The sequence below is a fragment of the Dryas octopetala genome, chromosome 3 (genome assembly GCF_963921425.1).
Source record: "Dryas octopetala chromosome 3, drDryOcto1.1, whole genome shotgun sequence".
Lineage (NCBI taxonomy): Eukaryota > Viridiplantae > Streptophyta > Magnoliopsida > Rosales > Rosaceae > Dryas > Dryas octopetala.
In genome coordinates this window covers 9187203-9212193 of record NC_141368.1, presented here as the reverse complement: position 1 = coordinate 9212193, position 24991 = coordinate 9187203, and the positions used below count along the sequence as shown (strand labels likewise).

At 34.8% G+C, this 24991-nt stretch overlaps 3 protein-coding genes across 3 annotated transcripts; 2 read left to right on the top strand and 1 right to left on the bottom strand.

Annotated features, from left to right (window-relative positions):
- The first annotated feature begins 9899 nt into the window (after nt 1–9899).
- LOC147290569 (uncharacterized) lies at nt 9900–11818 on the top strand. Its single transcript, XM_086235170.1, has 8 exons — nt 9900–9999; nt 10477–10498; nt 10634–10690; nt 10914–10995; nt 11111–11206; nt 11328–11452; nt 11549–11567; nt 11726–11818. The coding sequence occupies exons 1-8, from the start codon at nt 9900–9902 to the stop codon at nt 11816–11818; spliced, it is 594 nt and encodes a 197-aa protein (XP_086091296.1).
- A 2812-nt stretch (nt 11819–14630) lies between these two features.
- Nucleotides 14631–17240, top strand: LOC147290568 (uncharacterized). The gene is made up of 9 exons (XM_086235817.1): nt 14631–14730; nt 15519–15540; nt 15654–15710; nt 15805–15886; nt 16016–16111; nt 16226–16350; nt 16441–16459; nt 16671–16812; nt 16876–17240. The coding sequence occupies exons 1-9, from the start codon at nt 14631–14633 to the stop codon at nt 17238–17240; spliced, it is 1008 nt and encodes a 335-aa protein (XP_086091943.1).
- Nucleotides 17241–21457: 4217 nt separating this feature from the next.
- On the bottom strand, nt 21458–22206 carry LOC147290567 (RING/U-box superfamily protein). The gene has a single exon (XM_086237594.1). It carries the CDS (start codon nt 22143–22145, stop codon nt 21615–21617), a length of 531 nt encoding a protein of 176 aa, XP_086093720.1. The 5' UTR covers nt 22146–22206; the 3' UTR covers nt 21458–21614.
- Between the last annotated feature and the right edge of the window lie 2785 nt (nt 22207–24991).

Genomic DNA, 24991 nt, shown 5'->3' with positions numbered 1-24991 from the left:
ATAGAAGAACTCGAGTTGCCTCCTTCAGACATCAGACAACCTCACAACCATTCAGACATTTTGTCGAACAAGTTGTGGGCATACTCTCTATGTGGTCACAGGTGGTTATTTCGAGGGGTCAAACTGGCGATTTTGGGAAAAGATTTCTGACAGACGGGTGGTCAATTGACCACCCTTGTCCCTTAATGGATCCGCCACTGAATATATATTTTTGCGATGATTATGTAATTAGTAAAGAATTATGAAAAGTCTAACTTACCCTTACTTAGCTTTGTATATATACCTTGTTGATGAATGAAAGAAAGAGAAGATTATTATTCCCCAAAACCCTTATTTTCAAGTTGGTATCAGAGCCAGCTAAAAAGAAGAAGAAGACAAAAAACCTAGCCGCACTCTTAATAGTTTGCTGCAAAATCAATCAGAACTCTTGTGTAGTCATTCTTAGTACTCATCATGGGCGAGAAAGACGTTGAATCATCTGGGTCAAAATCAATCCCTATTGTTGTTCACTCTAAAAGGGTTTTTAACGCTGGGATCATTCTTACTAAATCAAACTATGACGTTTGGTCCCAATTGATGGAGATGCATATTGCTGAGAGGGAGAAACTCTCCTATATTCGTGGCAAGACCAAGCCACCTGCAGAAACAGGCGATGGGCATGAAAAGTGGTATGCTGAAAATCAGAAAGTAAAGAGGTGGCTGTTGATGTCCATGGATCCTGAAATTATGAAACGATATTTACGCTTATCTACTGCCCGCGGAGTGCCCTATCGAAGGCTTTCTATGATGGAAGTGATGAATTACAGGTGTTTTCCTTGAATCAAAAGGCCTTCACGGCCAAACAAAGTGGAAAAACCCTCTCTATATATTATGGAGAGCTGACTGGAATTTTCCGCAAATTGGACCATCGTGATGAAGTGGTCATGCAGCAGGCTGATGATGTTGAAGCATATAGGAAGTCCATCGAACGGCAAAGAGTACATGTATTTCTTGCAGGATTAGATGGTGAATTTGAACAGGTACGTGGAAAGATTCTGCGCAAGGAACCGGTCCCGGATTTAGAAGAGTGCTATTCTTTGGTTCGACGTGAGGCAGCACGTCGTACCACCTTGAATGGGGAGTCAGAAAATTCAGAGGCTTCAGCCATGTTGGCTCGGAATCGCCCAAATGTGAAACAACATGAGCGATCCCGTTCTCAGCAGAATCAGCAGGATCGATCCCAAGATCAATCCCGTACACATGATCGATCCCGTACCAGTGGTATTGACAAACCATCCTACAAATGTACTCATTGTAACCAACCTAGTCACACCAAGAGTCGCTGCTATGAAATAGTAGGATATCCAGAATGGTGGGATCACAACCGTGATTCAAGGAAGAAGGGTTCTGGTCTGAACTCTACTGCTGCAGTTGTTGAGGCCAAGACAGATGGCGATGATGGAGTTACTGAACGGGCCTCTGCTATGGTAGCAACGACAGGTAATAACAGTGGTAAGGTTTTAAATATTTCTGCATCTGTTTTGAATAATACATGAATAATTGATTCTGGAGCTACAGACCATATGACATTTGATTCTAGACAGGTCCCAATCTTAAAGCCATATTCCAAAAAATATGTTTCCACTGCAAATGGTACTCCAGCTCCAGTTTTTGAAGAGGGTTCTGTGTCTCTCATTGATGGTTTAAATTTGGACTCTGTTTTAATTGTCTCATCATCGGCTTATAATTTATTGTCGGTTGCTCAAATAACCTTAGCCTTACATTGCATTGTAATTTTTTGGCTTGATTTCTGTGTTTTTAAGGACATCCGAACGAGACAAACGATTGGTTGTGGTGTTAGGCGAGGAAAGCTATATTACTTGGACTTGGTGTCGAAAAGTTTAGATAGGTTGCGTCAGGCCTTGATAGTGAATGGTTCTGAGGAAAAAAAAAAATAATCTGACATCTGGTTATGGCGTCGACGTCTGGGGCATGCTTCCTTGGTTATTTGCAGAGATTATTTTCTAGTTTATTTTCAAAAGTAGATATTTCTGGATTTCGTTGCACTATTTGTGAACTTGCGAAGAGTCATCGTGCCTCTTTTTCATCAAACTTGAATAAAAGTTCAGTTCCTTTTATGATTATTCATTCTGATGTTTGGGGTCCATCTCCAGTTACTACTTTAGGTAGATCACGTTGGTTTGTCACATTTATTGATGATTGTACCAGGATGACCTAGGTATGTTTGATGAAATCCAAAAGGGAGGTGAATCTATTGGTTCAAAAATTTCATACTTTGATTCGGACTCAATACAAAGCACAGGTTCAGGTCCTCCGTAGTGATAATGGCGGAGAATATATGAGTTCTAACTTACAACAGTATTTGACGGCACATGACATTGTTCATCAGACTGCATGTTCCTATACACCCGAACAGAATGGGGTGGCCGAAAGGAAGAATCGACACTTACTGGAAGTTGTTCGTGCTTCCTTAATTGAAGCACATATGCCTGTGTCCTACTGGGGTGAAGCCCTTACCTTTGCTGCCTATCTAATTAATCGTGTTCCATCCAGCACGGTTCAGTTTCAAACACCATTTAAGGCTCTGCACGATGCTGTCACTGCTCCTACAATCCATAATCTGCCGCCTCATGTCTTTGGATGTGTGGCGTTTGTCCACCTCCATAAGCATCAGCGGAGTAAGTTGGCTCCTCGAGCATTGTGTTGTGTTTTTTTGAGGTATGAATCAAACCAAAAAGGCTATCGATGTTATCATCCTCCCACTAAAACCATGTATATTACATTGGATGTTGTTTTTCATGAAGATAAACTGTATTTTTCTTCTGAGTCTGAACTTCAGGGGGAGTACCACTAGGAGGAAGTTCAAACTCTGGATTATGCTGAACCTGTGGACCGAAATGTGAGTCACTTGAATATGAGTGGTATGAACTTGGACGAAAGTGGTGATGAACACTCACACAGTCCTAAGAATAGATACGATAGTGGTTTGGATACAAGTGGTGTACACTTGGATGGAAGTGGTGATGAAAACTCTCATAATATTGAAAATGAACCAGCAGAATTGATCCCAGTATCCATTCCACCGTCCGACACACCTAACCAATCGCTCGTTGAAGATGCTCCTGAGTCCGTACCTGACCCACCTAGAAGACAGCTTCCTTCTCGTAGTAATAGAGGTGTTCCTAAAACCACATTTGAACCGGATCTTACTAGCAAGATCAAGTACCCTATGAGTAATTATGTGTCCAACCATTGTTTGTCTGAATCAAATAGGTCATTTGTAAATCAATTACCTACTGTATCTATTCCTAACAGTGTGCAGGAAGCCTTAGCCGACTTAAAGTGGAAAACAGCCATGAATGAGGAAATGAAATCCTTACAGAAAAACAAAACATGGGAACTTGTTGATCTTCCGTCAGGAAAGAAGCCAGTTGGGTGTCGGTGGGTCTATACCATAAAGTACAATGCATATGGTACCATTGAACAATTCAAAGCACGACTGGTGGCGAAAAGGTATACCCAAACATATGAGATAGATTATATGGAGACTTTTGCACCTATGGCTAAAATCAATACCGTTCGAGTTCTGTTGTCTCTGGCTATGAATCTAGATTGGCCATTACAACAATTCGATGTGAAGAACGCTTTTCTGCATGGTGACTTGACAGAAGAAGTTTATATGGATCTCCCACCTGGATGTCTTATTCCAGAAAGAAATCGAAGAAAGGTGTGCAGGTTGAAGAAGTCATTGTATAGATTAAAGCAATCACCCAGAGCTTGGTTTGGAAGATTTACAAAGTCTATGAGAGCGTTTGGCTACAGACAGAGCAACTTAGATCACACTTTTTTTTGTTGAAGAAACAGTAGGGTAAGATCACTACCCTTATTGTATATGTGGATGATATGGTAGTAACAGGGGATGATCCTGAAGAAAGGAAGGCACTACAGAATTACTTGTCCAAGGAGTTTGAAATGAAAGATCTTGGTCCTTTGAAATATTTTCTTGGGATTAAAGTATCTCGATCTACACAAGGAATCTTTCTATCTCAAAGAAAGTATGCCTTAGATTTGTTACAAGAAACTGGCATGTCAGCATGTCAACCAGCAGAAACTCTAGTGGAGGAAGGATTGAAATTATGTATTGATTCTAGTCAAGTGTCGACTGATAAAGGGAGATACCAGAGACTTGTATGAAGATTGATGTACTTGGCACACACAAGGCCGGATCTTGCATATGCTCTGAGCATTGTTAGCCAATTTATGCATAATCCTAGAGAACAACACATGAGTGCAGTGATGCGAATTTTGAGATATTTGAAGTCTGCTCCTGGAAAAAGAATTTTGTTTTCCAAGAATGTTGATCATCGAAATATTGAGGCATATACTGATGTTGATTAGGCTGGATCAATAGATGACATGAGATCAACTTCTGGTTATTTCACCTTTGTGGGTGGTAATCTTGTTACATGGAGAAGTAAGAAGCAGAATGTTGTTGCGCGTTCAAGTGCGGAGGCTGAATATCGAAGTATAGCACTTGGGATTTATGAAGTGTTATGGCTAAGACATCTATTGCAAGATTTGGAGTATCCGGCGAGGCAGCCAATTCGATTATATTGTGACAACAAGGCCGCATGTGATATCGCTCACAATCCAGTTCAACATGACCGAACAAAACATGTGGAGGTTGACAGCTTTTTTATCAAGGAGAAATTGGAAGTGAAAATTATAGAATTGCCCATGATCCGATCAGAGGATCAACTGGCTGATATCCTTACCAAAGCAGTATCAGATCAGTTGTTTTCAAAATTTGTTGGCAAGTTGGGCATATGTGACATCTATGCACCAACTTGAGGGGGAGTGTTACGATGATTATGTAATTAGTAAAGAATTAGGAAAAGTCTAACTTACCTTTACTTAGCTTTGTATATATACCTTGTTGATGAATGAAAGAAAGAGAAGATTATTATTCCCCAAAACACTTATTTTCAAGTTATATATATATATATATATGAAGAAATCTAGTTTGAATTCAGGCTTAAGTTCGGTGGGAAAAGTCTCAACCCAACCCACTTCAAATTTGTTCGAGCTGTGTTCGGGTTCGGACTCGCGATGAATTTGGACCCTTTTAAACTTGCCGGTTCGAGTTTAAAAGCCGAGTGTAGTTTGGTCGGGTTCGAATTATCTCAACCCAAGTTGTACCCTAGTGTTAAATAAGTATGGTACATAAAGCGTTTTTGTTTTGGCAGGTATTGGTCAACAATGCCATTTAATTACATCAGAAATTACTTAATAATTATTGAGTTACCTTTGAGCAATTCTTAGCATTAGGCATTATAATAACCTCTAGGCAACAGTAATTATCACCTCTTACCTTGATTGCCGTGTAAAAGATTAAAAGGCAAAGCAGAGGATATATATTTTGTAATTCTTTATTCTACAGTACTTAATTAATTATTTGGCTGCTGGCTCTGTTTGTTCCATAAAACCAATTGATTTTGAGAGGTGAGAAGAGGTTTCCAACAACTTAAAAAGCAAAAGATTAATTATAATGATTACATTAATTAGCATTTGGTGAAATTTTCTAGAATATGAGTATATGACCATATAGCTTGATTGCAAAGAATTGCTTAAAACATTGAGACATAAGACGCATCCTAGGCCAACCATGCCACGTGCCACATACAATGATGCAAAGCCTTGCTCCTTTATCACCACCACCACCACCAACAATTGCTTAAATAAACCTTCCTTTACCAGAGAACTTTGGTTTTGACCCTTTAAGATTCACAACAAGCTGGTTCATTAATTTTCTCAACATGCAAATTAAACTTGATCATAATAATTAAAATTAATTCACTTGAAGATATAAATAAAGTATATGTCTCTGTGTGTGTGTGTGTGAATATTTCTAGCTAGTTAGCTGCAGAACATATCATTCACATTTCATAATCCATGAACTTGTAAATATTGATTTCCAAGCATCTTTCTATTTTGGTTTGCTAGCTTCTAAAAATATTAATAGAGAATTATTTACTGGAAGTACTCTTACAGCTATATATATATATATATATAATATGGCTCTGCTATGGTCTGTTTTTCAGTAAAACCTAATTTCCTATGACAGGGAAATAGTAATTCTTCTCTCTTAACCGGAGTTTGGTTGCTGAGAAAATTGGACAAAGTACTTTCAGCCCCTTTACCCATAAAAAGAGAATAAAAAATCAAGAAAAATTATTAATCAGCATCATATATAGTTGTTTTCGTAGCTACTAGTATGCAAAGACAATGAACAATTAATTCAGCATACGCTGCAGAACCAAATGCATGCACATTGTAGTAAACATAGTTAGCTGAGTGGAAATTGTAGTTTTACAGATAATTGATCTATCCAACGTGTAATATCAGAAGAATCTTAATAGATCATATCAGATTAATTTCATTTTCTCTGGTTGATTTGTGAGAAGTCGAACTAAGCCATATATATATATATAATTAAATAAGCTAGCGCAGTTCTAGTATAGCTTCTGCAGCAAATTAATGAGAGAATTAGTGTTTGATCATTCGCAACAAACCAGAAATGGTAGATCTTAATTAAAACAAATTGACCCAGAAAGATTAATTTCCTGAAAGACCTTCAAATTAATTAATATCATGGAATTAAGCTGGGCCAGCTGGCCAACTATCAGGTTGCATGAAACTATAACCTTTGGCCTCTATATATAGGTCGAGCTTAATTAGGCAAATAATTGTTGTAACAGAATAGAAAAGAGTGAAATTAATAACTAAGATATATGTATATATTAGTTTATGGTTCTTTTAAAATAGATAATTAGACGAGTTAATTACACTTACACCCCCTGAGGTTTATCGTTTTTTCACATATACCCCATGAGGTTTCAAAAATTACACATACACCCTCTAAGGTTTCAAAACTATTGCATACAACCCCCTACAAGAGAAAAAAATAAATAAACAAAAAAGAAAATATTTGTATTGAGGTTGAACCTTACACCTTGAGTAATCTTATTAGGCCATTTCACCCCCTTAACATGCTTTTTTGCATAATTTCTCATCTCATATAGGAGGTTATATGCAACAGTTTTGAAACCTCAAAGGGTGTATGTGTAATTATTAAAACTCCAGAGGGTATATGTGAAAAGACGATAAACTTTAGGGAGTGTAAGTGTAATTAACTCATAATTAGACTCACAAATTAATGTTTGGCCAAAAAAAAAAGACTCACAAATTAATGTGCATACATCTAACCCTAACCTAAAGACCCAACTACATAGAGAAGACAGTAACAAATATGGTCCAGGAGAAACAGAGCAGAAAGGGTTAGTAATGTGCTAAACCTTATAAATCAGGATATATAAGAAAATATCTGGCTGTTTGGTGGGAAAGAAAGTGGACTAGAAAATTTATACACATGTGATTGGTTATGCACTTGTTTATTTAATATTCAAATTCATTTTGATTTTTTTATATTGAGGCTGAGACAGAGCTGAATCTGGGAGTACAATGTTGTAGCAGGCAAGGGCACTCTGTGTATTTGTCACTCAAATTTGTTACAAGACTGGTGAAAAAAAAAACTGTGGCAGGGATTTCAGTACTTGTTTTGAAATAGAAACTGTGACATGGGTCTGAAATGCCCCTCCCTCACATGCCCCTACCACATGCACTGTGTTTTCAGTGTTTATCAGGCGCTCTTCCTTTGCTAGTTTGCTATGCTATGCACACCTACCCTCTTTCTCAGTTGATTAATTATACATATTGTTTAATTGTGAAGAAAATATTATCCTGTGTATATAAGTTGACTCTTGTTTTATGTGTAACTAGCTCATTGAGCTAGCTAGCTAGCTAGCAGCCTAGTCATGCTCCAAAAGCCCCAACTAGTTACAAACTAATCATAGATTAATTCTCTTTAAAGAGCACCAACTTGTTGAATATGGAAAGGAAATATCTTACTGATTTGGACATAATTCTACTTTAGTTTGCAAACTCCGCAAAGCACGAGAAAATATTACGAAGATATTTAGGTGGTACTTTGAATGTCAATACAGTCAACGTAAAATCCACATTGACAAGAGAAAACGACACCTTCTGGCCGTTTCCTTCAACATTTGACATTTAAGGGTACAAGTACAAATGTACAATAGGCATTTTTAATTGAAAATATCAAGGTATAAAGATACTTGTGCCTTGATATTTCGATGAACATAAGGGAATATTGGCACAAAACAAAAAGAGAAAATGAGAAAATATACTAATTCGCAAAAAAACTGTAATATTATGAAATAAAATAACTAAAGTAGTTTAAATTAAGTAAAATTTACGGATAATTGGTTTCACTTTAATTTTAAATTTACAGATTTGAATTATCAACTTCATCTTGTTTTTGCTTGTTTCGATTTTAATCGTTTAATATAAATAATAGGTTTATGTAATTTTATACACATCTTAAAAAATATTACAAATTTATTTCATCTTTTATTCTTAACTTTATTAGAGCACAAATTGGAACAAAAATTTTTCTAATTTGTTTTAATTTTATCATTTTACACTTTTTAAATAATTTATATTTTGTTCGAACACAATTTCTTTTGTCAAAAGACATTTTAGGATCTTCAAAAGGGATCTAGATATTCTCCTTGTCTTAAGTATCAATAACTTATAGACCAATAGAAATCCAAAAGTTATAATATTTTGTCACCTTCGTTATTAAACCCCAAAGAAAATGAGAAGAATCTTTAAATATCCAGGTGACCATTTGGATGAAGTTAAAAGAGATTAAAAAAAATATCCAAATTAAACTTTTACCTTAATATTATTATGTGTATATAAACCTACACGACAATTTATAAGTAACACTATACGTCCAATAATTTTCTTTTATTTTGAGCTCATTACCTGTTCCCAACAAATGAGAGTTTGAGTGTCATCCACTAGATTAAATAGTCATTGACAACGTCCAATAATATTCACTAACCGTCACACTGTCACGTAATATTATTAATCTCGTGTTATAATATGTGTGAACGAAAGTTTCATACTTTTGAAGTCTAATATTAATAAGAGAGAATTATATAAATGATTCTTGAACTTTACCTCAAGTATTACTTTGATCCACAAACTTATTCATTGAATTATATAGTCCACAAACTTTCACATGTGTATTACTTTAGTCTATTCCATTAATTTCATATATATATTTTTGTCAATTTTAGTCACATATATCACATTAGGGAAAAAAATAGAAGATGCTTTATTATTTTTACCTTTTAAAAGTGACTCACATACTTGATACATGACTAAAATTAATTGAAAAAGTGGATAAAATTGACGAAATGGACTTATGTGATACAAGGGTGAAGTTCAAGGACTATAGAAATAAATAAAAACAAGGTCGTGGACCAAAATAATATTACGGGTAAAATTTGAAGAGCATTGTTGTCATTTGCTCTATTAAATACATATACACGTGTTATTGGTGTGTGGCGTAATTTATGGAAATACATCATCTCTATGAAGTAATTTTAATCAATCAATAAAATGGCTAAAATGAAATCAATTATATAAAATTGAGTCCATTTTTAAAAAATTTTATTTTAGGTTTTAGCTATTTTTACATGTGTGACCAAAAGAAAAAGAGAGCTATTTTTATATGAAGAATAGCACTGTACCCTCCTTCCTTCGTCTTCACCCATACACCATACCTATATATATTCATATAGCGATGCCATGATGCGTCTTCGATCTCTCATCACTCTTTTAGCGATTTTTGAACGAACGGGAGGCTTCAATTTGGCCGAAGCCTCTTCGTCTTTGTGGGTTCCCATTCTGAAGATCGTTAGCTTAATTTTCATTCATTCTCTGAAGCCCCATTGAATCGTACGAAAATGGGGCTTCAAGACCAAGTGGATAGACTGCAGAAACGGCAGGAATATAAGAATCTATGGCACACCGATTTGATGGCCACCGTCAATGCTGATACTGGCTGTAAGTAGTAGTCATTTCATTGCATACTGTTTGGTTTATTCCTTTGTTTCTGTTTTCTTTTTTTGTTTTGTTTTTTGCGATGCTTGCTTTGTGGGGTTGCTGAGAAAATGTAGGAGAAAAGAAAAAAAGAAGAGAAGAAGAAATAAGAAGAATTGGGTACTTGTCTTTTTTGACTGAATTTGTTTGGACTTTTATATATGATATATATGATGTAAGTTCTTTTAATGGGTAAACTGTTTTTGGGTTGTTGATGATTGGTTGTTTGATTTCTGAGAAAATGACATAGGAGATTGAAAAAAGAAAAGTTGTTATTTTGTCTCAAAGGAATGGAACATTTGCATTTTTAAATATTCAAACTTCAGTTGGCTTTACTTTGGATGTATGGATTTGAAATTTTGGGTATTTATTCTTTTTTTTTTTTAATTCCACCTGATCTGATTTTCAGTTTAGTCTTCTTGTGTTCTGTTGTATATGCAGATTGTTGCTATGCCTGTTTCTGGTAAGCATTCTTATATATAGCTGTGAATTTGATGCATTGTTGCAGTCAACTGATTCTTTTTTTTTCAGTTAAATACTTAAATCTGAAAGAGATGTTTTGTTTCTTGCAATCTAATTTTTCTTTATGACATCACAGTGGTCAATGTGCTTCTTACACGCTACGAAAACGAGCTCTATATAATGATATGAAAAGGTGACTAATAATATATATTTCTTGAAAAAAAAAAAAAAACCTTGTATACGACTGCTACACACAACTCCTCTCTGGCATTCAAACTGTCACATGACCGGTTTTGTGAGAGGGAGGTTGTATACAACAGTTGTATGCAAGAATTTCTCGGGCTTCTCATCTAACAAGGATAATTGAGTTGGAAATATAATCCTCATAAGTACTTGTGGAATCTTCTCTGTTACAGGTACAAATGCTGTGCCGGATATATGCCATGCAGTGGAAAATGTGGAGAAACTAAATGTCCTGAATTTTGTCTTGTCACTGAGGTATTGATTACTTGGGATTTGATGTTGTAATCAGTACATATTTAATGTATTTGGTAACCAATAATGTATTCAGCATTTTGAAAGAACAAATTCAGGCTTACTTTGTTGTGTTCAGGTTTGCTTCTGCTTTGCAAGTTCGGTTTCCTCAACACGCTTTCTACTACAAGATGAATTCAATATACAGACAACACCATGTGATAATTGCATTATTGTAATCTCTCTCTCTCTCTCTCTCTCTCTCTCTCTCTCTCTCTGTGTTTATGTTTACAGCTCTCTCTCTGTCTACACATCTTAAGATGTCCTTTTCACTTCCACATGACCTTGTTTCGTAGGGATTTACACTCTGCCTCGGCCAAGTTGCATGCATATTCTCCTTGATTGCTTGCATAACTGGAAATGAGGAACTCCAAGATATTGCTGAATGTTTAGGCTGTATAGCCGAAGCAGTTTATTGCTCGTAAGGCCTTCATTTCACCCTTCTCAAACACATTCAGTCCGGAGAGCTCATTACATCTTGTACTGATGATTCTTTGACTTGTTCTGTTTTTCTCAGGGTCTGTGCTTGCTTTCAGGTATGCAATAACTTCACGCTCAAGCAAATGTTTTGATTAACTTAACACTCAAGTAATGTTCTGGGTTGTAAGTTGTATAGAGGTCTGATTAGGAATTAGAAGTAGATCCCAATTTCATGGTAGTAACAAATTCATGATGGTGTGGAGTTGTAATGCAGACACAGCACAAGATTGAACTGAACAAAAGAGACGGCAAGGATATTCCGCCGGCAGTTTTGGGAGTTCCTCAAATGCAGCACATGACGCGCTAATAGATCAGCCAAACCACTTCCTCCTCCTCTTTTTTTTTTTTTTTTTTTTCTTTGGCATTCATGTAATGTAGCATTATTATCTTCACCTTTTGTGCATATATAGCTTTACTCTTCTTCTCCTTTAGAACTCTACCAAAGCAACACATACATTCTTCTTTGCATCCATCAAAGTGGAAAAACCTATTAATCAACTCCTTGAACATAAAATGAATGACAACTGTTAATTATAACCCTACAGACAGAAGAGCACCTCGAACTTTAACATCCAAATTTAACAACTTGGAATTTGACACACAACAAAGGTTTTGGCGCGCTTTCTGAGTCTTTTAATTTTATCCCAACCCAAACTCATTCATCTGATTATTCTTTTGGATTAAGTTTTAGGAAGAACTTCTAGTAATTGATATGAGATAACTTTAAGGAAAAGGCTTCTTGTACAAACATTTTTTTTTTCAAACCTCTTGTAGCATGTGCTTATTTTTCTAATAAAATAATTTATTTATTTGATCTTACCAGCAATGTCAAAAGCACTCTTACAATACAAACAAATATCATTTGATCAAAAAGAAAAAGCAAACAAACAACGTGAAATGTATCTTCATCCGTTAAATTGCGAATTATCTAAACGTTATAAATGTGTGTTAAAATGTATAGCTCTTCAACGTAACAATATTTATAAAGTAATGTTAGGGAGATCACATTTTTTGTATTATATTTATATCACTTTTCTAAAATAGGTGAAACTTACTTTTATAGGCGAATTTAGCAGTATTAATATTTATATATATATAGAGGAGTGATCTAAAGCTAATCAGTTAGTAAATTAATACGAAGTTAATCATGCTTTTGGGTCCACCACATAACTAATCTCATAATCCGAACCATTAATTATTTAGGCCATACTTCAAAGATCATCATTGCAAAAAATCAACTAAATTGAAAATTATGTAGTCATCTAATTGAGATCAAATAAATAGACGATTAGTATTTTCGATAAAAGCATACAAATACTTGTTATTATAATCAAATGACTAAATAACTTCCTATTTTGGAGATCTTTTACAGAAATAATCTTTGAAGTAGGACATAAAAAATAAACGGTTAGGATTTTGAGATTAGATTGTGCTGTGGGCCAACAGAGTAATTAGCTTTGTATTAACTTACTAACTAGTTAATTTTATAGTGTTTTTATGTATATATATTTGAATTGGGTCAAGGCGTCAAGCCAACTAAACCGTGTCTAGAACGGCGATTGATCGGTGAAACAGGTCAGTTCACGACCAAAATATATGGCCTACGTATATGAAGTTAATAGGCCTCTAGCGAGCTAAATCACAAGTGGTTGACGATGGGCCAGCCAACAATTTTTAATAAAAAAGTGATTAAGCTAAAACATATATTGACATTAAGCATCGAACTTTATTTATTAAACAAAAATATCTAATAATTATAGAAAATAGATAAATTTGAATTGAAAAGTTTATACTACGATATCATTACATCCTTAAGAGCATCTCTAGTCATTTTCTTATATTTTTCACTAATTTGAGGATAAGTTAGAGAAAAAAGTTAGATTTGAGGATCTCTCTAATGCTAAAATTAAAATTTTCCCTAAATCTTTTTTTGTTTGGGTTTCTAGTCTAAAATATGATTATTGGAGATTTGGAGAGAGTTTGAGGAGCCTCATTTACTTAACTTGATTTAGAAATTTTTTTTGAGAAATCTCAAATTTGAAGAGATTTTAGAGAATGGTTGGAACACTTTTTTATATCATTTTTCCTCAAATTTAAATTTATGAAAAGATTTAAAAAAGGACATAGAGTTGATGCTCTAAGATTCATCTAATAAGAGAGACTGTAAATGAAGAAAAACGAGTGAGTTTTCTTTTTTACGATTAGAAATTTAAAATGAGTTATTGGGTATTAAAATAAGTATGAGTGATGTTTTAAGTAATAAATTATGTGTCATTTGATTAATTTAAAAGCTATTATAAGACATGGCAAAAAAAAAAAAGCTATTATAAGACGGTCCCTCATAGAAGCTGGACTATTTATTGCAATTATAAAATTGAGTATATAAAGTTAAAATGAAGCGTCAATACTGTTCCCTAGCTGCCCTTTAAATTTTAAGGAATATACTTTTCTTCCACTTTTTTTTTTTTTTTGTGTTATTTTCTAGTTTTCTTGAAGTCCAATCCAATCCAAGCCTAATTTTCATCAACCCCCTACACATCATCATAATGCTACTATTGCTCTCACATCCAATGGATTTCATTCTACAACATAGTTACACTTTCCTCAAAAGTACATAACAAATCACCCAAAATGTCAAGGTAAAAGGTATTTGTGCCTTTTACAACATTACCAATTAATATTTTCCTTTTCCAGAGCAATTAGATTAGCCAAAAAGGAAAACACTTAATGCCAAATAAAAACAGTATTTCCTTTTTCAATTGCATAATCATAGACTCATAGTATTACGTACTCTTCATATTTGGACAAGCGTGATAGTACGTGCTTTTCAAAGTTACATATTTGGACATGGCAAATGCCAGCTGTACTCCCCCTAAACGTGTTTTGCATTACCCAAAAATGTAATTTCACTTCGTCTTCGCCAGCTTCCTCTATCTTACCTATATAAACGCAAGTCTCACACACCAAATCACTCCCCGCCAATTTGAATTCGACGCTTCAATTTCGCCAAGAGTCTCTGCTTCTGTTTGGGTCTCTGTGTTTTCTTTTTCGTTTCTGATCTGATTGGGGTTGATTGAATTTTCATTCTCTAAAGCTCTCGTTTTGGATCGTACACGAAAATGGGGTTGCAAGACCAAGTGGACCAAATGCAGCACCGGCAGGGGTATAGGAATCTATGGCACACGGATTTGATGGGCACCATGGTTGCCGATCCCGCCTGTAAGTATTGATTTGATTGTGTATAAGTTTTATTGGGTTAGTTTCTGTTTGTTTCCCGGGAATGTGAGGCAAAAGAAAAGGAGAAAACAGAGAAGGAAACAAAAGGACACAGGGAAAGCGTTGAGTCCTGTTAGTTTGGAGCGGTTTGGTTGATGGGTTTGGGATGAAACGTCATTGTTTTCAATTTTCCGAATGCTTTGTGTTTGTGTACGTGGTTGCTGACATTGCTGTGAAAATGTGGGAATCTAGGAGAAAGTGAAGGCTGAATGAAGGTGTTGATTTTTGGATCAATATCAATGAAATGAGGCTAATGCGACTGTTTGATTGACTGGTCTCTCTTTATTGCGTTTTAACTGTTTGATTTATCATTTATGATATGAAAGGAAGAAACAAATAAGCTGATTTGAGTACTACTACTACTGAGACTACTCCATGCAGATGGGAGATTTTGTTTTGTACTTTTGTTGTTTACTTAATTATGAGTTGACAGTGTTGACTTTTATATATGATGTGATGTAAGTTCTTCTTTTTTCCTCTGTTTTATGGAACCAAAATGGAGTGTTTACTGTTTTGAGTTGTTGATAATTAGTTGTTTGGTTTCCAAGAAAACAGAAAAAAAATGGTTGTTATATTTTCTCAAAGGAATGGGAAAATTTAGTTTTAAATCTTGATCAAACTCCAATTGGCTTTACTTTTGATGTATGGATTTGGGTACGTCTTTAGTGTAGTGCGCGCATATCTGATCTGATCTTCAATTTAATCCTTCTTTTCTTCTGTTTGTTATGCAGATTGCTGCTTTGCTTGTTGCTGGTAAGCATTCTAAGATTTCGGTGATGCATGGTTCATTAGCTGACTTTTCAATTAAATCTGAAACAGATGGTTTGTTTCTTGCATTGTGCAATCTAATTTTTCTTACAATGCAGTCCTCTATGTGCTTCTTTCACGCTACGCAAACGAACTCTTTATAATGATATGACAAGGTGAACTATTAATAACATGCATTTCTAGATGATATTTCTCATAACAAACATTGAGATGAAATCTTGAATAGCTTTGGAACCTTCTCTGTTACAGGTACAGATGCTGTGGTGGATATATGCCATGCAGTGGAAAGTTTGGAGAAAGGCAGTGCCCTACATTGTGCCTTGGCACTGAGGTATCAATAGTTACATTGATTTGGTGTTGTAATCAATTTATGCACTCTATTAATAACTATAATTTCCCAAATCCATGAAATTTTTAATTTTCATTTATATTTGGAGACTCTTTCTTTGTTTGTGTTCAGGTTTGCTGCTGCTTTGCTAGTTCAGTTGCCTCAACACGCTGGATAATACAAGACGAATTCAACATACAGACAACGAAATGCGATAACTGCATTATTGTAATCTCTCTCTCTCTCTCTGTCCTCTGCCTTGGTTTATGTTTACAGCTCTTTCTCTGTCTACACATCTTAAGATATCTATCCTTTACACTTCAACATGGCCTTGTTTTGTAGGGATTTATGCTCTGCCTCAACCAACTCGCATGCATATGCTCCTTGATTGCTTGCCTAAGTGGAAGTGATGAACTCACAGAGATTGCTAATGTGTTGAGCTGTATTGCTGACATGGTTTATTGCTCGTAAGGCCTTCATCTCGCACCTTCTCAACACATTTAGTCCGAAGCTCATTACATCTTGGATTAATTCTATGACTTTTTCTGTTTTTTCAGGGTCTGTGCTTGCATGCAGGTATGCTATAAACCAATAATCAAGCAAAAAATTCAAAAGCACTTGATAAACATGTACCAATTAATTTGGACTTAATTAGACCAGCCATTCTTAATTCAATGAAATGTTCTGGCTTGTAATTTGTATTGAGGTAGGAATAGGAATAAACCAGATCCCAATTTCATGGTAATTTCTTTTGTAACAATATAAACCTTGGTGTGGAGTTATGTAGACACAGCACAAGATTGAACTGAACAAAAGGGATGGAAAGTTTGTTCCACAGCCAGTTATGGCAGTTCCTCCGGCGCAAAGAATGTCACGGATTGATCAGCCAGTTTCTCCCAATGCCGGCGATGGATATCAACCTCCACCAGGTGTATCAGCGTATCATCCACCTCCACCAGGTGTAGCAGCATATCATTCACCTCCACCACCAGGATATGGTCAACCTTACCCTCTACCTTACCAGCATATCATGCCTAGTGTAGGACATGGTGTTTATGCTCCACCTGGACCACCTCCTCCTGATGCTTATCCTCCAGAATCTCCAGCTGCTGGTTATCCTCCACATTCTGTTTACTCTCCATCTCCAATTGGTGTGTATCCTCCGGGACCTCCAACTACTCCGCCTTCCGAATCTCCATCTGTTGCTTATCCTCCAGCACCTCCATCTGCTCCACCTGCACAATCTGCACCTGTTGCTTGTCCTCCAGGACCACCTCCACCAGCTTCTATTGGTCACCACTATCCTGCCCCGCCTTTTCCTACTCGCAACTACCCTGATCTTGATCCTCCCAAGTGAAACATTGCAGGCTGCAGAGACTTGAATCCACCAATTGGTATGGTTTTTTCATAATATTGGTTGAGTTCAATGATAGATGTATTGTTTTCTTGTTAAGGACTAGTCATGCCCTTCAATGTTTCACAATTGAAATCATATCTGGAACCAATTTAGTTTCTTCAAGTTACTCTTGGATTTTTGTTACTATAGATTCTCAATTCAACCAATTTTGAACCTACCCATCTGATCATTTTCACTAATCAAACCCAGTCTCAGACTAAAACAAGTAAAATATATATAATTGGGTCTCTGTGTTCTGTGGACTATATAATACGTGTGTGAATTTTCATCATGTATCCCATGAGGGACCATTGCATCATTCTTAGCATCATCCACTAGTCCTTTTGCATTTAAAGAGCTTATGAAATTTTGCTGAATCTGGACCATTGCAATAATGCTGTAAACCAAGAAGGCCTACAAAGCTAAGCACAAACTGCAGAGGAAAAATGGAGATGATTTCTAATAGGAAAATATATGGACAGGCCACTTCATATAATTCTTTTCCATTCATATATATATATATATATATATAACGGTGACTAATTCAAATGGTATGCTTGAATACATGCAAATTTGCACAAACAAATTACAAGAAAAAGGGTGATATGGATTCTGGTCCTCGGAATTCAAACCTTTTTAGGTGAGGTCTTTTTAGTTTTAAGAATTTTAAGATATGATGCTTTGATTGAACATGTGCCACCCCCCAAAACTCAATCCCATATTCCCATTGTTTGTTTTTAAGGACAGGAGCTGTGAATCTTCTTTCTTCTGTTTTAAGGAATTTATGCATTCAACCTAAAATCAATTAGTAATAGGACCAAAATCCTTATAAACACTTACATAAGACTATAATTTTTCAATGCAAAACAACAACACACTCCACATTCTCACAGTTTTTACTGTAAGATATCATAAATAAAAGAGAGAGATGTAGTTGCATGGTGACATCTCTCTCCTGCTATTAAAGAGAAGGGTTCATAATAGAGTATGTGTAGTTGCATTTGCAACTATGAAGTTCTCTATAATTCTCTTTAATTACGTACCCATAACATAATTTTTTTGGGGTGGCGGTGGTGGGGGTCGATTAAATTATGAATTGCATATTATGTGGTCCAATGCAGACGAATTTCATTTCCTGCTTGAGTGTCTGAAGGAGAGGCAGCCACAGAGCCTCCTGAGATTGGAGATATTTCAAGCACAGAGCCCAATTATATCACTACCACTAAAAAAATGATGAATTTGGTCTAAGTGGTTTGGACATAATCTTTCATGTAATGCTATTCAGACTAAATTAAGTGACCAAATGAAATGGACTAAGTGAGGTGTCAGGGAGATGTGGAGATGAGGACCACCTTCCAAAGTGACACTTTACTTTACTTGGTCTCTTTCATTTAGTCCAAATAACATTACTTTTTCTTGATTAAATCTCTTTCATTTTGATTTTTTCATTTATAATTAAAAACATCACCAATTTTTAAGAGAAAATGGTCAGTTCTTTATGCTTTAAATAAATCTTTTATGCATTAAATCAGCTTTAAAGAATTGAATTAATGCATAAAGGCGTTGGGAGAATTCAAGTATAAGGAATTGAATTAATGCATAAAGTATAAAATCACAACTGAAATTCTATGCAACGTACTACACATTCGATCATTATGAGAATTCAAGTTTACATTCTCGAGCTTTCTTTCAGCATTAAGTTTAACTTCACTGTCAGACTCAGACTCAGTCAGAGAGTTCTTGGCAGCTTGGCCATGAACATTATTATCTACATCTACTAGCTGCAGTCTGCATGGCAAGTCTGACATTCTACAAGACAGTAAAAATCTGCTTCCACAATAAAAATCAAAAACTATTTTTTAAATTAATTTCTTTAGAAGATAAATAGCGAGATACTTTTAATCCAAAACTGTGATTTGCACCCTAAAATTAGTTTAATGCACTTTTTGATAAGTAAGTATATGAAACATGTGGGGGGATTCAGACTTGTTTGAAGAAATATCATATTTTTTTGGTAAAATAAAAAATATAAGTTATTATGTCCTTTTTATTTATTTAGAAATCGAGATTCGAACTTGAGTTTCTGTCAACATTAGAAAGAGAAATGCTACTACACCAACTAATTGGTTATTATGTATCTTTTTTTTTTTAATTTACAATATTATCAGCAATGAGGTTGAATTGTCAAGGAAGAACAAATAAAATAAGGCTTAGTTTGGGATTGCTGTGAGAAAAAACAGCTGTGAAGTAAAGCAGCTGTGAAGTAAAGTCAGCTGTGAAGTAAAGCAGTTGAGTGTTCGGTAAACTATATTTTTAAAAGTGTTGTGAGTACAAAAAGCAGTATGAAGGTGTTTGGTAAATTGTAATGTAAAACTGCTGTGGTTATTTATAATTACTAAAATGAGGGTATCATGGAATTTATGGGTAAAATAAAATTTTCATTGTTGCTGTGATTCACTGCAGTTTTCAAAAGCACCTACAAATTTACTTTATATTTTTGTTGTGAGGAGTTGAGAATTGTGGGACAAATCACTTTTTTATTTTTTTATCAAACACCAAAACTGCTGTGAGTGATTGAAAATTGTCATCCACAGCAGCTTTTGGGTTCTCCACAACAATCTCAAACGGGGCTTAAGTCTTTGGATTAGCTCAAGTAGTGAAGATGAGTGTGGTAAGTGTTAAGATTAGACTAAATCTAAGGTTCGATTCTCTCTTATGTAACAAAAAAAAAAACATATGTGATGAATGTAATATTCAAATACTTATCTATAAGGAAATGTTAATGAACATATGATAATTCTTGTCTTTCAAACAAGTTAAGACAACAATTTCCACTACATCAATCAACTTGTGATTAATTAGTCAAAGTAGAGAGAGGTCCAATTATAATTACTAATTAGGTACCATCATGACTCATGATGCCAAAACATATATAATGAAAATCCAAACATAAAGTGTTTCAATACATTTTATAATATTTCATATACACAAAAATATATAAACATATATCAAAATAATGTTTAATTGCTACCAAACAAATTCCAAAATCATTAAAGTTTTATAAATTCTTGGTACCATAGCTGGATCACTTGGATGGATATAATTAAATTCCGGCCTGATCCAAGCCATTATATATTAAGTGGCTATGACCTTGACAAGATCCGAACAAATCGATTGACCACCTTGCCCAACAACAACATCACCAGATTCCAATACTCCTTAACCACACCACATTATAAAAAATAGGGTTTTTTTTTCATATTTAGTACCTGAATTTTGACCACTGTCTTAATGTGGTACCTAAACTTTTATTTGTTCCAATTGAGTACCTAAACTTTTATTTTGTGTCTAATAGGTACCAAAATGAATTTCTGTTAAAATTATCAACAAAAGTTAGGGGCAATATAGTCACTTCAAAAAATTTATTTTTTAATTTTTAATTTTTAATTTTTTTTGTTTGTTGTGTGTTTTTTTTTAATAATTTTAAACATATAAAGAAAATAATTAAAATATACTTTGACTATATTGCCCATAATTTTTATTGACAATTTTAACAAAAATTCATTTTGGTACCTATTAGACACAAAATAAAAGTTTAGGTACTCAATTGGGACAAATAAAAGTTTAGGTACCACATTAAGACAAGGCTCAAAGTTTAGGTACTAAATATGAAATAAACCCTAAAAAATAACACTCAAATTTCAAAAAATTACTTACCCATAAAAAAGGGAAACCTTATTGGATGCAGACTCATACATCCACAGATCACAACTCTGTTGGTATCACATACACAATCCAAAGAAAGACTGCAATGACATAATTAGCCTTTTTTTTTTTTTGTTATTTTGTGAAGAATGGCATAATTGGTATTGTCACCCACTTTGACACCCAAGACCCACATCTACATTCCTTAATAAAAAAAAATATAAAAAAAACCCGCACCTATACATTTTCTAAAACCAGTGACTTTTGTTTGGCCAGACTGACTAATATGACTTCTAAATCCAAATAAAACTCAAAGTATAGAAGCTATTAAACACATAAATACATATAAGGAAACTTCATAAAAAAGAAAGAAATAAGAAAAATAATGAAGTATATGGAATTATGGATCATAGGATAAGATGGAGAATTAGCATTTCAATTTCAATATGAAAATATACAAAAAAAGAAAAAGAAAAAGAAAAAGAAAAAGAAATATATCACCCAAAATTTTCTCTTTCTTGCCTTTTCTTTTCTCTCTCAAATTAAGCACCAAATTTTCATGTATATATACATTTCAATACTCCCACCAAAAAAAAAAAAAGAGAAACCGCCAATTCCACTCCACCAGCCTCAAACCGAACCGTACTCACTGTAAAAATCATGATGGTGGGTCCCACCGACGGCGGCGGCGGCGGCAGCGGCAGCCCAGAGCCGTTGATTAAACTCGTCGTTCATCTCATCAGGGACAAATTGCGTCCTACAAAGGGGACACGTCTTCTGATCGTGGTCCATCCAACGGTCCAGACACGCCCTGTGGAAAATGTGCTTGCAATTCGTCAAGCACCTGATCTCTTCGTCGTTCTCAAACTCGTAGAGACAGACGGCGCAGCTCTCCGGCGGGTCTCGGCCGCCGGCGAGGATGTCCTGGAACTTGATCACCGGGAGGAGTTCCCGGATCAGGAGCGCCGATACGGGCGAGTTTTCAGGTATTTGGGTTCGGTTCGTCTCGGGCCATACTGACGGGTCGGTTTCGAGAAAATCGGAGAGACCCAGGAAGTGGAAGAGCGAGAAGATGAGGCTCCGGATGAAACCCAGAAGGGAAAGGGTGTGGAGGAAGAGGTTGGGGAAGAAGACCTCTGTGTAACCCACTGGGAAGCCCATGGAGGTTAGAGAGAGAGAGTGCGTGCGTGTTTTGGGAGAGAGAGACTGTGTGTGTTGTGGTTTTTAGAGAGAGAGGCTTTTTATAGAGTGGAAATGCCGGAATGGGAAGCCTTCTTAAGTGGAAGCTTCTGTTTCGGGCCTTTCGGCTGTGCAGGTCTTTGTTTGATAGAGTCATCGGCTGTGACCTTGAGAATTGTGACTTTCCAATCGAGTTATGTGGGTCCTAGTTCAAGCTGTGTTGTGATTGGTGGGATGGTTAAGGGGGTGGGTATTTTGGTAATTTCCACTTGATGTGCCGCGTGGGTTACGTTGAATCTTTGTGTGAGTGAGTGAGTGTGACCCTCTTGCACGAGTGGCTAGAACTGCACACGTGTCACGTGGTGTAATTAGGAAAGGGATGGGAAGTGGGTGCTTATTGTTATCAGAAATTAATCTACTTGATTAGGCTTTGATTTTGTTGCAATTTATAATTAACCTAGTGATTAACTGATTACTCATTGTTCTTATCCTCCATAATTGACCATGTTATGTGTTAGTTAGTTAGGGGGCACTTGGTACATTTCCTAAATAAATTATATAAATCTATCAAGAGTTTTCAATTGTAAGTTTGTAACTTCCTTCTTCAATTTATTCTTGTATTTATTGACTTCTTTTACCTTGTTGAGTAATGGTATATGTACAAAGATATTGATTACATATTTGGTAAGTGACATTAAGTGACATTACTTTGAAAAATCTACACTAACATGTGTCATTCATCCGAAGGATGTACTGCCTATATACACGTCCTATTATAGGCAATCACGACCACATTCTCTTCTAACACAAACCAATTTCCCACAAATGCTCAATTAGCTAAAATTGAGGATCATTTATTTGATTTCCTCTTACAAAACAAAGTGGCATAGATGGATGAGTGGTAGAGAAAGTGAGTGAATGAATTGCTTGAATCACAAATCTTGAGAATTTATAAAAATTGATCAACTAATCTTCAGTTCAAGATACGAAATACATTCCCTAAGTCTACTACAATCCTTTCAACTCTAATTATCGACGATAGAATTTTGTGTCTCGCTTCTTAATATCAATCAAGCAAAATTATTATTGACAAATGCTCTTCTTGTGAGAAATTTGGTACCAAAAATAGTATGTGTATTTATATTTAATAAGAAATACTCCATACATATATGATAAGTAAATTAAGTACATATTACTTTTGAGTTTGTTATTTTTGTGGGTATCCAATACGGCAATACCCACTTTCATAAAATAAGAATGTCAAATTCTATACACCCTCTTGTTAAAATCTGATTATGTGAAATAAACATAACGTGCGTGATTTCATTTTTACAAGAGAAGTAAACAAATATCAAATATCTATATAGTAAAACAGAACGATTTTTGAATTATCTTCGGGTCCAAATGGTTGAGATCGTTTCGGCTTAAATCTAATGATCGATTATCTATTTCTCAAATTTATTTCTTTGTCCGTAAAAATTAATTTGTCGGCTCTTTCTTCTTAATTGGTTTGCGGCACAATAGCAAGAGCCGCATAAAGAAGGCTAGTATTCGCATATATTTACGTACCTTTATTCTTTACTTTTTGGTTAGGCTATTCAAGGTCCTTATATACATTTTATGTCATACAAAATGGAGATTTAGTATTTTATATTAAGTAATGCTAAAATGATCAAATTTTGTTTACCAACTTAAGGTGCGGTCAACTTATTATATTGCTTACTAGTTGGTATTGGATACATTACTCGTGATTCACTAAAATGTCATTTAAAATTGTAACCCTTTTATTATTATGCTTATTGGTCTATGTTAAGGTGAGGTTTTTCCTGCAATATATTTGGAGAAAATGCATCATTATTTACATCTAAAAAAGAAATATAAACATGGTCTTTTTCTCTTTATTATTATTTTCAATTTAGCATTGGGAGCATTATGTCTTTTCAGCATCAGCATGCATCTATATTATATATATATATATATATATATTAAATGTTTGCACGTGTAAATTTTGAGAAATTAGTGGTTTACGTAATGTTTAGAACTTTTAGAGGGTGAGACAATTTTTATTACTTTTATTAATGTATTAAATTACTAAGGTATCAGATTAACACAATCTTATTTAAGTAATATGTGCAATATATATATATATATATATATGGTTCATGAATAAAAGATATTTTATATTTGTGGTCTCACTAGGCTTAAATTATTATGAAAAAACCTGCAGATCAATAATTGCTCAGAAAACAAGGCTTAAAGGTGCATTAGCGATTATAAGATTAATTAGTGGATTCTTTAGCCATATTAAGTGAATAAAAGTTTTAGCTAATTGATCCCACGAATTAAAATGGGCCCAATTTTTCTTTTGGTTGGGGCCTAATGTATATCCCATTATATTCTTATAACTTTAGAGTTTAATTAGTACATTTTTCTTAGAAATACCTTCCACCTTTTCTTTTGGGTTCCATGGAAAATGAAACTGTCTTTCAGATTGATACATGTTTACAATTTTACATGCCATGTATTCTAGTATTCTTGTTTAAATCATTTACAAATTTAATTGGCTACAAGGCTTGGTCATTCTATGGGGTTATTAAAGCACTAATGATTGGTGTTAAACAATTTCACCCTTAATCAACATAGTAGGCTTATCCTTTTTGCATTAATTACATTAATTTTTCTTTTTTATATGAGGTAAGATGATTCAAACTTATCTATTGAGTAAAGAGAAAGAGAAATATCAATAAACAATAGCTAATTGAATATTTGTTATATCAATTATTATTGTTATAGTCATGAATTAGCACATCAATCATCGCTTAACTTAT